Source organism: Sorghum bicolor, chromosome 2, assembly GCF_000003195.3.
Source record: "Sorghum bicolor cultivar BTx623 chromosome 2, Sorghum_bicolor_NCBIv3, whole genome shotgun sequence".
In the NCBI taxonomy this organism is placed as follows: domain Eukaryota; kingdom Viridiplantae; phylum Streptophyta; class Magnoliopsida; order Poales; family Poaceae; genus Sorghum; species Sorghum bicolor.
Genome location: NC_012871.2, coordinates 40,507,778 through 40,523,045, shown reverse-complemented (window position 1 = coordinate 40,523,045; position 15,268 = coordinate 40,507,778). Strand labels below are relative to the sequence as shown.

General features: G+C 45.6%; 4 protein-coding genes across 4 annotated transcripts; 2 read left to right on the top strand and 2 right to left on the bottom strand.

Annotated features, from left to right (window-relative positions):
- Positions 397–4,322, bottom strand: LOC8062016 (glucan endo-1,3-beta-glucosidase 5). The gene is made up of 3 exons (XM_002459891.2): positions 3,785–4,322; positions 865–2,640; positions 397–754 (listed from the first exon to the last, which is right to left on the bottom strand). The coding sequence occupies exons 1-2, from the start codon at positions 4,129–4,131 to the stop codon at positions 1,509–1,511; spliced, it is 1,479 nt and encodes a 492-aa protein (XP_002459936.1). The 5' UTR covers positions 4,132–4,322; the 3' UTR covers positions 397–754; positions 865–1,508.
- LOC110432686 (predicted GPI-anchored protein 23) lies at positions 6,065–6,652 on the top strand. Its single transcript, XM_021453466.1, has one exon. The coding sequence runs from the start codon at positions 6,065–6,067 to the stop codon at positions 6,650–6,652; it is 588 nt and encodes a 195-aa protein (XP_021309141.1).
- Positions 7,427–8,062, bottom strand: LOC110432685 (translation initiation factor IF-2-like). Its single transcript, XM_021453465.1, has 2 exons — positions 7,686–8,062; positions 7,427–7,460 (listed from the first exon to the last, which is right to left on the bottom strand). The coding sequence occupies exons 1-2, from the start codon at positions 8,060–8,062 to the stop codon at positions 7,427–7,429; spliced, it is 411 nt and encodes a 136-aa protein (XP_021309140.1).
- On the top strand, positions 8,597–9,559 carry LOC8062015. Its single transcript, XM_002462036.2, has one exon. It carries the CDS (start codon positions 8,597–8,599, stop codon positions 9,557–9,559), a length of 963 nt encoding a protein of 320 aa, XP_002462081.2.

The following is a 15,268-nucleotide window of genomic DNA, read 5'->3' as shown; positions in this document are numbered from 1 at the left end:
TATACATTTCGCTGGTGATGGCGGAACCCTGGAAAGAGGTTCTAGGGTCACCAAACAGGTATTGCTCAGTAAATGAGAGTTGTTGATAACTGGGTATATATACCTGCCAATATATGCAAGAGTGCAGGTGCAGCACCCTATAGTGTTGAAATGTTTTTCCCCAGAAAACAAAAAATGTTGAAAACGAAAGCAGCATGAAAATTTCCAGATATCTGTTTGCTACTAATGGTATCTTCAAATTTCTTGTTTGTCACCTTTAATCTGCCGGGTTCAAGTTGCTTAGTTTAAAATCTGATTAGTTTATCTGAGGAGAAAATCCAGATTTGTTGATACCAGCTATCTGCAGGAAATTCGGTGTGTAGTAAATTTTGTAACTGGTTAATCCACCTGGCCACATCACAATGGAAGTTGTATTCGAAGAAACGTCAGCTAGGAAACAAATTATCAAAACCACCATCTCAAGAGTCAACACAGAGAGATCTAGATGGCGTCAACAGTCCAATAACTACAGTAGTCCAGCAAAACGGCTGCATCTTATCACAATTTGAATAGGCGGTCACCTCTATATATAGACACACACACACACACACAGCACATAGCAACATTACCATCTCAGCTGCTCACAAGAAGACATCTGAAGATTCAACACAAAGGGAGGCATGAGCCGCATGAAGAACACTGCCCTCGCCCTTGTCGCATGGCTCATGCTTCTTGCACTCTTCATCACAATGGCGACAGCCTCACTCTGTAAGTCCTGCAAAATATTCTTTTCGCTTTAGATCGACTGATTCATTTCTTGGTATTCATAGGACTTAGACATGCCACCAAAGATGCTGTTAAGATATTCTCATCAGTAGAGTGTACCCGACGGCCTTGCAGGCAGTTAGGCCATCAGTCATGCTCATCTGCTGTTAGCATGTTGGCATCACCTCACAGCTTTTTCCTGATCCTGATCATGGATGCATTTCATTTCATTTCAGCATGCCAATGCTGCTGGCTGGTGCAGCATCCGAAGGTGACCTGTGGCCACGCCTGCTGCGGCGATAACTGTTGCCCGCCCACCCCACCACCGTCAGCCCGCTGAATTCGAGGAAGATCCTCAGGCCTGTGCCTGTTCATAGATCATGAACATTATGATGATACAGAATAAACTCAGCTGGAATGTCATTGTAGTATCCCGCTACTTTTGTGTGACCATAATATACATGCTGCAGCATGCATGGTAATAAAACATCTTTTTGGTTCCATCAGGTGCTACAACAAAAGGATTATTCACAACATATTTAATATATGCCCGGGAACTAATTGATGGTAAACAGACATTCAGAAATGAGAATAATTGCAAAGGGGCATTTCAATAATAAATTAAATTAATATTTTATATATATCAAGCATAATTTTCTAATCTCAAATGGCGGCAGTGCAGTCCTTTCCTAGACATAGAAGTCAAGAGTACAGTCTATCTAACATGGGCACAAACATCATGCCCCAGCACATCAATTTTAGAATCAAGCAGAACCCATCATTCTAAGGTACATGAACACCCAGAAAGCTAAAACCCACATTCCACAGCAGACCCCGCAGCATCCACCGCCACAAGAGGCGACTGCAGAGCTCTTGCTATCATCAACACCAACAAGAAAGCGGCACTCGCCCATAGATGGATCAAGGTAAGTTATCATCCCAAGCCCACCAAAATCGCAACTCTTTGGGTCCTGCTTCTGCTGCTGATAGTAGCTGTTGAAAGCATATGAAACATTGCCCTTCTCCCCGATACCATAGCATGAACCTCCGTAGTACAGAGTCGTACAATCAGCCATGCTGCAAGCAAGCTTCATGTGATCTGAAACACCGTCGAGATTCCGAGCAGGGTTTGCGACACACCAACGTGATGGAAGGTAAGGAACCTCTTTCGCATTCTTCAGTACTGAATTTCCCAGACCAAGATTCAGGGGGTATTTGGCTTGCCCATCGAAGGAGAAGATCCCCCAGTGCCGCTCGAAGTTTCCTGGTAGTATGCTCTTCCCCTCTTCATCGAGAAGGCTGAAAAGATATACATCAGCTGGAGGCACACCAGGTCGGAGTGGAGTTCCCTTGTTGCTTGTAACACGATTGATAAGCCCTTGATTGAATGCCCTTGCTGCAGTTAAGTTTGCACTTGGTGCTCCCTCAGTTGGCCAACCTATCTCACCAATTGCAATAGGTAGGTTCCCGTAGCCAATTTTACTGAGAGCAGAAACTAGTGTGTCAAAGTTCCCATCAAATGCATTGTAGTACACATTCGGACCATCTACTACAGGGTGAGTAGATCCCTCGAAGAAGGCATAGTCTTGTGGGAAATCTGAACTTTGGTAAAGACTGAGGAATGGGTAGATATTGACGACGAATGGTGCCCCACTAGAGCTCAGAAAAGCAGCCAGCTGGGTCATTATCTGAGTCAATTCAGTCCTGAATACTCCTTGAGATGGAACAGAAGCACTCTGATATGCATCTGCATTGCAGGGAACTACTAGCTTTATGTAGCTAGCAAGATTAGCTTTCACCAGCGATTGCTGAATATTTGTCATTGCTGGAATGATATATGATTGGAATTGACCTTGGTAGCTTGTTAGGAAAGGCTCATTGCCTACAGCAATGTATCTGTAAAAAATGCAGAGTTAGTAGCCACGAAGAGATCAACCATTTTGGAGTCAACCTTGTATGGACACACCACATTCATGATTGCAAGTGAAATTTGATGAAAAAGTATGTAACTTTGTAAAGAACACACAAAAACAAATCACTTGCACATTCTGAAAAAGTATGTAAGCAACTAAGCATTGTTAACCCAAACTCAACTATACCAGTTTTGTTAAGGAGTACATCCTGCAATGATCCCAGAACATTTTATTAACTATTTGCACATGACTCTTATCATCTCACTATTATTGGTGTCTACGGATTAAACTGGTCAGTTTCGCTTTGTGTAAACAAAGGATAACATGATTTGTGTTAGGCAACTCAAAGGATGAAATTTATGTTTTGTTTGACGCACTATGCAATATGAAGAACAATAGAGTGATTGCTTGCTTCAAAGTGACAGCAGCTCAGGGCCCTTGCGTTTTACCATCAACAGACACATTCTAAAAGAAACACTATATTGCTAAGGGAAGCATTCTGAAAGACAAGCAGAAAGAATGCTTAAATAGAATAGAGATGTACAAATTGAATTCTATGATAAACACTCAAAATAATAATGTATGTACAACAGATATGTCAGTGCAAATTCAAACAACTAGACCCTATCTTAGCAATGACACTGAACTGAACAGCTGATGAGCAAATGGACCAGCTTCCTCTTATAATTCGAATTACAATACTCCGAATTTAAGCAACCAAATTAAGAAAAAAGATTATCTTCTGCACCAAAGCAATCAACTATTTGCTCAAATATAGGAAAAGCTCAAATGTAGGAAAAACTTTCCACTAAAGCTAAATAAACTAAAGCTCTGCATCTAGAAATGTTTCATTCAAATAGGAAATAGCTGAGACATCTCATCTTCATATCTACGAAACAAGAAACATACAAAAGGTTCATCGTTGGCTCCACAAGAATCAAAGGAGCTCAACAAAGCGAATACTCCACTAAAAGCTAAAAAGTGACACAACATATACCTAACTCAAGTGAATTGACTACATAAATCCTAGGTTTGCCCAACCAATCACTAAGACTGAGGATGCAAGAATCAAAATGTTGTACTTCAATGCTGCAATGCGAGAGATCCAGTTAAAAACTGGGGCTCACCGGATGTCGACGCCGCCGCGGCCGACGTATCGGGACACGTTCTGCGCGACCCAGTCATCTGCAGCCGCCTGCGACCCCGCGATGCTTGCGAGCTCGCCGTTGGTAACGCCGACCATGACCTGGATGCCGCTGCCGGCGAGCGCGCGCAGGACTCCCGGGTCGGCGTCGAAAAGCTTCACCTTGCTGATCCGATTCGCGCGCATCAAGTCCACCACCACGCCGGGCGGGGCGCGGTGGTCGGACACGGTGCCCCAGTTCACCCCGATCGCCGCCTCGGCGCGCCACGAGGCGGCGCAGAGAGCCGCGACGAGGAGGGCGGGCAGCAGCGCGAGGCCGCCGGCAGCCATTGCGGGGGGTACCTGAAAGCGGTGATCTTTGGAGGATTGGGAGGGGGGTTCGTGGATCGAAACTGGATCTTTGGGGTGGGATTGGGGGGAGTTGGTGAGACAACTGAGAAGAGAATGGAGAGGAGAGGGAGCCGATGATGATGTGAGGGTGTGAGGTGGGAAGCTCGGGTGAGCTTGAAGCTTCTCACTCAAGAGAGAGAAAAAAAAGGACAATTTTGGTAAATGGAAGTATTTGTGACGTGTCCCCTACAGCAGCACGACAGCGGCCAAGTCTTTTTTGTTTAGCTCATAAGGGCATGTACAACGCGTCGTTTTGAGTTGTCTGCGTCCTATATTTTTTTGCAAAAACAACCTTGACAGACGCTAGAGACAGTAAGCCCGTCGTCTCGCGAGGCGACGACGCGGGCTCCTGCTCCTATGCCAAATCGACACCCTTGACACCCACTGTACGCATTGCGTCGATGTAGCAGGCAGCCTCGGCCAGATTTTTTGCGGCGTCTGGTTGATTTGGCGGGAGAGAAACTGAGAAAGAACGCCAGCGCAAGAGAAGACAGGCTTGCGCCGGCACCAGAGCAAATAAGCACGACGGCCGGAGGTAGAGAACAGCTAGAGGTGGAGCGGAGCTAGACCTACCAGTTGCAGAACCTAGTACCTACTGCGCTCCGCTTCGACCTTGAGAACCATAGGAGGCTGGGAGCCTCACCAAGCTAGAGGTCTAGATCTAGCCGTGCTGCTCCACCCCTGGGCCTCTCTCTGCCCCGCGGCCAGAGATGAACTCCATGCTGGCTATGGCACCGTGGAGTTCGACGAACTCTTTTCTCCTCCCTGGTGCTACTGCTCCTGGGTCTTGCCGCCCCGCCGTGGCCGTCGGCCAAAGGCTGCAGATATGAGGAATAGATAAGGAATGGCCGCCCGTCCGCACATGACCACAAGTGGTCTGTTCTATTCATTTACTTTTACTAGTATATTGCCCGTGCTAACGCTACGGTGACATTTAGAAAAAAATTATAAAACTAAAATAAATCATAAAACTTAAAAACAAACCTACCGCACTAACAAAAAAGTCTATATAAAAATTACGATTCTTCATTTAGGAACTTATATTTGGTTTTAAGTTTTAACAAATGCTATGTAGAAAAGTTGAGAAACACAACTGATCTACAGAGTTCGAAGAAATTTGCAGTCTTGAATACTGAACCAGGAGCAAAACCACAAGTTAAGGCCTGAATATTGAAGACCTAAATTAGCACCAACTTTTGTAATTTAGGAACACATTTACCATATCAAAACTTAGCAATCACCAGATAGAATATTTTACTATAAGCAATTTGTATAATTGTATTGCACAAATACTCAAACTGAGACCATTCCAAGTCTTGATAAATTGATCTGCCAATCCGGTGAATTAGACTAAAAAAAGCTAATGAGCCCCATCTATTCTCACATCAAACTGGTTCTGTTATTCAAATGAAATAACATACTACATGAACAAACTCATGCAAATACTAAAGTCATTGACATGATATTACTTCTTTATAATCTGAAGCAGGAACTATGGAAGATAAAATAGATGGAACAATCAAATGCAGCATAGAAAAAAAATCAGGAATCTTCTCAAGTTGGTATGGAATCCGCTTGCTATGCCACCATAGTGAATAAAGCAGCAGACATCCCCTTTACTGCTATGATATAAAGATTTATTTGGCAATCATTAGTTTTAGCAAGTCGCTATTTTATTTGGCAAGTAAAAAAAAAGATCTCTCTCCAACAATTTAGTATTCTAACTTGGTAAAATCACCATAAGCGTGGTTTTTTTTTCTAGGGCTATTTGCAAAGTGAACACAAAACTTTCTCGTAATTAATCAAACCCAAATAAAAAATTCTTCTCTCTAGAAGTTTTACAAACTGAACACGGTAAAAAGTTTTTATTTGCATGGGAGCCCTTCTCTCCGTCTACGGCGATGGACGGACGGAGCACGGCGATGGTCTCGCGGCTCTGGCACCGGCGTCGGGCGTCGCGCTTGTGGCCGGCGGCGCGCCAGGCGGTGGGCGGTGGCCGGGTGAGCTGCGCCCGCGCTCGCGGCGGGAGGCGCGCCGAGCGGCGGGTGGCGGGCGATGGTTGGGCAGCGCGCGGCGAGGACGGGCGGGCGAGCGGACTGGCGCAGCTCCGGCGGGCGCGGCGGGCAGCGCCAGCCGAGCAACGACGCCCGAGGGAGCTGCGGCCTCGCTCGCGGCGGACGACGGAACCGCACGCGCGTCGGGCGGCGCGCTCGTGGCCGGCGGCGCGCCGGGCGACGGGCGGGGGCCGAGCAGTGGCAGGCGGGTGAGCTGCGGCCGTGCTCGCGGCGGGCGTCGCGCTCGCGTCGGGAGGTGCGCCGGGCGGCGGGCGATGGTCGGGCAGCGCGCTGCGAGGACAGGTGGGCGAGCAGACTGGCGCAGCTCCGGCGGACGCGGTGGGCAACGGCGGCCGGATGAGCTGCGGCCGCGCTCGCGGCGGGGGACGGAGCCGCACGCGTGGTGAATTTGTGTGATGTGTGATTGACGTGAGGCTGAGGGTGTGTAAGGTCGTGATCATACTTCTAATCTGGGCCGTTAAATTTGTATGATATGTGCTGTGAGTCGTTGATCTTACAGGTGGGATTTGCCTGGAGAAGATTTCAATTATAGTAGAGATTTTATTATTATTTTAATATTTATTTAGTGATAGTATACTTACTTAGGAGAGAGTAGAAAACTTGCAATGTTTTACCGGTCTACTTTTTGTATGAGTTCAATTATATATCAATATACATGCAGATATATGTATCTATACATTTTATATAATTTTGAAGAGATTAATATATTTTATTATATTCATAGCTCTTAAGAAATATTATAATTATCTTCATCTTATTTATATATGATCTTTTTTTTATCAAAAATCAAGATGCAACAAAATGATGTATACAGATCGTTTCTTTCGTGGGTTGTGTGTATGTATTAAATAGTTTATAGACAGCCAAATAGACAATCTGTTGTACGAGTTGTCTGTTTAATTGTCTATGTACGTATTTCAAAAACTTATAGACAACTTTCTGTCTATGGGTTGTACATGCCTTAAGTGTTGAGAAACAAAGTCCAACTACAGTATATGAAAAGAGGACTTTGAATGGTGGCTAAATTATGAAGAAGAAGAAGGGAGTCAATGGATTCAAATACTGTAAATTCTTTGTATCTATTCTCTTTGTCTCCTATAAATAGGGGGTCACTTTCATGCTTGTAACACACCAGAAAGAGAAACAAAGAAGTAGAGAGCTCACTCTTCCTCCCATGTCTCTGTGCTCAAATATCTGTGTTCGTGAGTGCATTGTGAGCAATCCAGAGAACTCGGTTTCTAACACGTTATCAGCACGAGCACTACCGAAGCTAAAAGGTAAATAGGTGAGAAATCGATTCATTCGATGCTTATGTTCATGAACAAACACACAAAGCACGAGCACGCTATCTCACTGCCATCCTGAAGATGCGCATAACCGAGCTGTCGCCGTCCCGAAGACGTGCGGACAAGAACGCACCGGACACGCCGGGAGCACTTGCGCGGGACGGCTGCCGCACCCGCCAGTCTGGCCGCGAGCCACCACCAGGCCGCCGCCTGGGCTGAGCCGCCCACGCCTCTGGCCGGCCGGCCACCGGCCGTGGCCATGCCCGCGCCCGCGCCGCGCCTAGCCGCGCGCTGGGCCGTGCCCGCGCGCCGCGCCTGGCCGGCAGCGCCGTCGGGGCCGCGCGCCTGGCCGCGGGTCGCCGGGACCGCGCGCCTGGCCGGCGGGTCGCCGGGGCTGCGCGCCTGCCGCCGCGCCACCGGTGCCGCGCGCCTGGCCGCCGCGCCGCCGGGACCGCGCGCCTCACCACAGGTCGCCGGGGGCCGCGCGCCTGGCCGCGAGCAGGGAGCCATGGCGGCTGACACCTCCTCTCTCTGTTCTTTGCCTGAAGAAAAGGATAGGATGGAGAGAGAAAAGAAATGGTTATGGTTAGGGTTTACCTTCCCTATTTATATGACCTCTGGACGAATCTAAGCCGTCCATCGTGATGGACGGTCACGATTGATTGGGTCAATATGGCCAGCCCATGAAGGGTGAATTTAGCCCAATTAAGATACAGCGCATATTTTTATTATTTGTACAAAATAGTGGCCCGAAGCCCACTATAATAACAACAAAACACACGGCCCGAAGCCCGTGAATTATGCGCGGCCCGAAGTCCGCCATATTTATTTATTTATTATTATTATTGTCATTATTTATTTTCTACAACTAATTATTACATTTAATTCCGTATATTTACTTTATTGCAATACTTTATATATAATTGCAAAGTAATCCTAAAGATTACACCTGGGGAAATTATATAGTCCTGAAGACTATATTAAGTCGTAATCCTGAAGATTACGCACCGACATCTACTAATCCAGCACATTAATTGTGCAGGCATGTCGGACATCGCAAAGAGGGATTTCGAGATGCTCGCCGTGGATGGCAGCAACTATCTCACTTGGGCGACCGACAACGAGATCAGACTCGATGGCATGGGCCTCGATCATACCATTGTCCAGCCTAAAGCTGGCAAGGATGAGCGCACAAAGCAAGACAAGGCAAAGGCGTTGCATTACCTGCGACACCACCTTCATCCTGACTTGAAGTGCGAATACATGACAGAGAAGGACCCGCTAGTCTTATGGCAGTCCCTGAAGGACCGCTTCAGCCAGCAGCTGACTATTGTGCTCCCCAGAGCACAACAAGACTGGATCAATCTACGCTTCCAAGACTTCAAGTCTGTGGCTGCGTACAACTCCGCCTTGCACATGATTGTGACCAAACTGCGTCTATGTGGCCAGAAGATCACTGACGCTGATATGATCGAGAAGACCTTGTCCACCTTCCACCCCGGCAACATTGTACTTCAACAGCAGTATAGAAACTCAAGGTACACCAAGTACTCTGAGTTGAGTGAAGTACTATCGGTTGCCAAGCAACAGAATGAGGTTCTCATGAACAATCATTCCACCCGGCCTACTGGTTCCATAGCTGTGCCTGAAGCACATGCTAATGTTGCTGAGAGTTCTCGCAACCGCAAGAGGGGCCGTGGAAATGGAAGGTGGAAAGGGAAGAAGGGTGCCATGTTCAAGGTCAAAGGAAAGGGAAAGCCCAATGGTAGATTTGACCCTCAGAAGGAAAGAGGTGACCATAGTGGGGAAGAGCAAGGCGATTGCTATAGATGCGGAGCAAAGGGGCATTGGTCCCGTAATTGCCGCACCCCCAAACACCTCGATGACCTTTACCAACAGAGCAAGAACAAGAATAAAGGTCAACATGAGTCCCACTTCCTCACTGAGCCTGAAGCTCGGCCTGAGAAGCGCGACGACGGGGTCGTCGATGCAAGTGGAGGCGTCTGAATGGACGAGAGTGAGGACAACCTTCTTGATGACTTTGATATATTTGGAGACCTACAGTAATCTCCAAAGAGTCATGTTAGCGATGTCCACATGTACTAGTTTGGTCATGTATGCTCCTGAAGAGCATTTGTAATGTAGTAGATGGTCCAAACCGTTGCAATGTTTCCCAGGAATTATGTAATGTTGTCTTTATGATAATATATGTTTATGTTAAATTCCTATTTTTACTTTATGGTATTTAACAGAATCTGTGGGGACCCGATGGCGGAAGCGGAACTCTGTCTTCTGGACAGTGGTACCACCAATACGATACTGAGGGATACTAGATATTTCCAAACATTAACAAAGAAAAGTGGAAATATTATGACCATTGCTGGAAGCAATGCTCATATTGTGGGCACCGGAAGTGCCACACTAGTTCTCCCTATGGGTACTCAAATCTTTGTAAAGGATGCACTATTGTATCCCGACTCAAAGCGCACGCTTTTGAGCTTCAAAGATGTCCGTGCGAATGGTTTTCATGTAGAAACCGAGATCGAGCAAGGTGGGGAATACCTGCTGATCACTAAATTCGACGGGTACCAAAAGCGAGTGGTGGAAAGGTTCCCTTCATCGCCAACGGGTTTGTACTACACGTACATAAAGCCCACAGACGAGTATGTTGCGATGAAGACCATATTCAGAAACACAGAATCGTTTCGAATATGGCATGACCACTTAGGTCATCCTGGGTTGGGAATGATGAAAAGAATCATCAACAATTCTGCTGGCCATGATGTCAGAGGCTTCCCAAATCCTGAAGATTTTGTTTGCACCGCATGTGCAAAAGGGAAGCTGATCACTAGACCATCCCTCCTGAAGATTAGGGATGAGTCACCTGTGTTCTTGCAAAGGATACAAGGTGACATATGTGGACCAATACAGCCCCTGTCGGGCCCATTTAGGTACTTTATGGTACTGATTGATGCATCTACCAGATGGAGCCATGTGGACCTGTTGTCCACTAGAAACCATGCTTTCTCCAAGCTCATTGCCCAGATAATCAGGCTAAAAGCAAGTTTCCCTGATAACCGCATCCATTCCATTCGGACGGATAATGCTGGTGAGTTTAGGTCAAAAGCTTTTGATGATTATTGCTTAGCCCTAGGCATTAAGGTAGAGCATTCAGTACCACATGTCCACACACAAAATGGTCTAGCTGAGTCCTTGATCAAGAGGATCAAGTGGATTGCCAGGCCGTTGCTACAGAATTGTAAGCTGCCAACCAGTTGTTGGGGCCATGCGATGTTGCATGCTGCAGCACTGATCCAACTCAGGCCAACTGCATACCATGATACATCCCCCTTGCAGTTAGTGCGTGGGAAAGAACCAAGTATTTCCCATCTGTGAATATTTGGCTGCGCAGTGTACGTGCCAATACCACCACCTCAGCGTACTGCAATGGGACCCCACCGGAAGTTGGGGATATATGTTGGTTATGTGACTTCGTCCATAATCAAATATTTAGAGCCTATGACTGGGGATCTTCATACGGTTCGGTACGCTGATTGTGTCTTCGATGAAGACCATTTCCCAGCATTAGGGGGAGATAGGCATCCAGAAGAATGCCGGGAAATTGAATGGAATGCAACGGGGATGCAATCCTTAGACCCACGCACTAGCGAATCTGAACTGGAAATTCAGAGAATTATTCATTTGAAAGGTCTTGCAAATGAGCTGCCAAATGCCTTCACTGATCACAAAAGGGTGACAAGGTTGCATATACCTGCAGTAAATGCACCGGAGAGAGTTCAGGTACCCCTAAAGGCTACCAACTCTATAGTCTCCCCTAATCCTAGGAAGAGGGGGAGACCTCCGGGTGCTCAGGACAAGGTCCCGCGGAGACGTCCGCAGAGGCGACGGTATGAGACACTTGCACCACTCGAAGAATCAGTTGAAGAGGCTCGACCCGAAGTCGAGAATGCTCCAGAAGTGGCAACTCAACCTGAAGTTGAGGAGGTCCCTGAAGGACACCATCCTGAAGATGGAAATCTCAATGTGTCGCACGCACATCATCGCATTGGAAGATCAGAACGCCCCAACTCAATCGTTACGGGAAATCACGATGAGTGGGAGGACGATCATGAAGAGATCGCCACTAACTATGTGGAATCGGGAAAGTCATATCATAGAAAGACCACTATTGTCGACATATATTTTGCCTCAAAAATTGCTGACTCAATGGATCCGGATCCAGAACCAAAGTCCATGATAGAGTGCCGGAAGCGCTCGGACTGGGATAAATGGAAAGCAGCAATTGAGGCTGAGTTGCGCTCGCTTTGCCAAAGAGAGGTTTTTGGGCCTGCAGTCCCAACACCTCCAAAGGTCATCCCTGTAGGATGCAAATGGGTCTTCCTCCGGAAGAGGAATGAACATGGCGAGGTGGTAAGATACAAAGCGAGGCTAGTGGCACAAGGGTTCACGCAGAGACCCGACATCGATTACGATGAAACTTACTCTCCAGTTATGAGTGGCATAACGTTCCGATACCTTATATCTACGGCAGCTAACTTAAATTTGAAAATGCAGTTGATGGATGTTGTGACCGCATACTTGTATGGGTCACTTGATTCGGAAATATACATGAGAGTCCCTGAAGCACTCAAGATCCCTGGACCGAATCAAAACCGCAACATGTTCAGCGTCCGCCTGCAGCGGTTGTTGTATGGGTTGAAACAATCTGGAAGGATGTGGTTCAACTGATTGAGTAACTTTCTCCTGCAGAGAGGTTACATCAATAATGATGATTGTCCCTGTGTTTTCATAAAGAAATCCAATGATGGATTTTGTGTTATCTCCGTTTATATCGATGATTTGAACATCATCGAGACCACAAGGGACATTGAGGAAGCAATGGCTTACCTCAAGGCGGAGTTTGAGATGAAAGACTTGGGCAAGACCAAGTTTTGTTTGGGCCTGCAGCTCGAACACCTCCCTGAAGGAGTGTTTGTACACCAGTCCACTTATACTAAGAGGGTACTTGAAAAATTCAATATGAGCAAGTGCCACCCTCTTAAGACCCCCATGGTGGTCCGATCCCTTGAAGCGGATAAGGACCCATTTAGATCAAAGGGCGATGATGAGGAAGTGTTGGGACCCGAAGTTCCATACCTAAGCGCCATTGGAGCACTAATGTACCTTGCAAACTGCACTAGACCTGACATTGCGTTTGCAGTAAATCTGTTGGCAAGATACAGTGCTGCCCCAACCAGGAGGCATTGGGTTGGTGTCAAAACCATCATGAGATACCTACAAGGTACACAAGACCTTGGTCTATGGTTCCCGAAGAACCAAGCTCCAACCATGGTGGGATATGTGGATGCTGGCTATATGTCTGATCCACATAATGCAAGATCACAAACTGGTTTTGTCTTTCTCTGTGGTGGTGCAGCCATCTCTTGGCGGTCTGTAAAGCAGACCCTAGTTGCTAGATCGACCAACCACTCAGAGATAATTGCTCTGTATGAGGCTGCACGAGAGTGTGTTTGGTTGCGACGAATGATTAATCACATCCAGAAGTCATGTGGTTTGAACGTCGCTGACACCCCCACCATTATCTATGAGGATAATGCGGCTTGTGTTGCACAGATGCACATGGGTTATGTTAAGAGCAATCTCACAAAGCACATTGCTCCAAAGTTCTTTTATCCCCATGAGCTCCAGAAGAGCGGGGAGATAAATATCCTGCAAGCAAGATCGTGCGATAACCTCGCAGATCTTTTCACGAAATCTCTACCCGCCTCTAGCTTCTATAAGTGCATCCATGGAATTGGAATGAGGCGGCTTAGAGAGTTGCAGGGTTTAGGGGGAGACCAGCCCCAAAGACATAATCTATGACCGTGGTCCTGAAGATCACGAGTCGGTCCTGAAGACCGACCTGAACATCAACTGTTGTACTCTTTTTTCCTTGATGAGTTTTTCCCACTGGGTTTTCTCATGTAAGGTTTTTTTCAATGAGGCAACAGGTGCAGCATAAGCGATGCGTGTGATGTACTCTTTTCTCCTACTCTTTTTTCCCACAGGGTTTTTGGGGGGAGTTTTTAACGAGACATACACATAGCACAAATTTAGGCAAGGGGGAGTGTCGAGAAACAAAGTCCAACTACAGTATATGAAAAGAGGACTTTGAATGGTGGCTAAATTTATGAAGAAGAAGAAGGGAGTCAATGGATTCAAACACTGTAAATTCTTTGTATCCATTCTCTTTGTCCCCTATAAATAGAGGGTCACTTTCATGCTTGTAACACACACCAGAAAGAGAAACAAAGAAGTAGAGAGCTCACTCTTCCTCCCATCTCTCTGTGCCCAAATATCTGTGTTCGTGAGTGCATTGTGAGCAATCCATAGAACTCGATTTCTAACAATAAGTTATGATAAAAATAATATTAACTAATTTGTTATGAAAAAAATACTATTGAATATTTGATGGAATCGCCTAATAAAAGATCCGTTGGCTGGGACCGGGAGTACCGACAACTGAGGTCAAAAGGCCTTGGTGACTGTTGTTAAAAAAAATCCTTGGCTACACACGCGCAGACAAAAAAAATATCATGTGGATTTACACTATTTTCATGTTAGTTTTTTTAACAAAAGCAGATAGCACCAAGGTTAATGTAAAAGATAGCAACTTCGATAGACTCTTTATATTCTTTCTAATTTATTATGTAAATACTATAGATTTTAATAAAAAAGAGTATCTTGATGAGTGGCGAACTTAGAAATGGACTAAGAGGGGGGCTAAATAGCATAGGGCAGAAAATTTTTTTCACGCCAACCCAGTACACTAATAGATATAGCTAAGAGCCTAAGATTGATAATTCAATATTGATTCAAAATGCTCAAACGTAAAGATACATAAAATTATGATAATAAGCACAGAAAAATACCAAATACATGAAGTCTTGCATCTTCAAGAACACACCACTTGAACCAATACCACTTGAACCACCACGCCCAATGCTACATAGTTTTTAAATGTCATACACTTCTTCAATGATCAAGATAACAAAAAGAGATGTACTAAAACAATACACAACTTGGGGCCTTGCGTGGCATGGTACGGTGCCAAGCAAAGAAACTTGTTTTGGGCTAGACTTTAGCTAAAAAGAAAAGTTATTAAAAATTTTTCCTGCCTAAGGGAGGGGTGGGGGGCTGCAGCCACCCAGCCTCCCGTGCGTCCGCCAATGATCTTGACTCTTTAACTAGATGTCTAAATATTGATCTATTTTGGATTTCTTGCTAGCTAAAGTGAGCATAGCTTTCTAGAATACGCAGAAGATATAGAAAAGATATTAGAAAATACAAAAATATAGAAAATATTTTTACTTAAATAGCTCTCCAAATAATGATATATTGAGCAAATTTTAGAAAGACTCTGAAAGTTGCTCTTACAAAGTAAAGCCTAGGTCAGCTTTGGAGCCACATTTAGCTACATCAAAGTAGCCTTCTGGTTAGCGACTTAGCTAATACATATACTATCTTATTATAATTTCGATTAACAAAGACAAAAAAAGTTCATAAAAGTTGTTTCTCAACATCTTGATGTTTTGGACGATTACTTCTTTATGAGACCAATCCAAAGTTTTTACCATGAGCTTTTGTGCCAAGTTTAAACAGTCTGGAGCAATTACCACTTTTTTGAAGTGTTGATCATAGATGAACTTAGCCCAA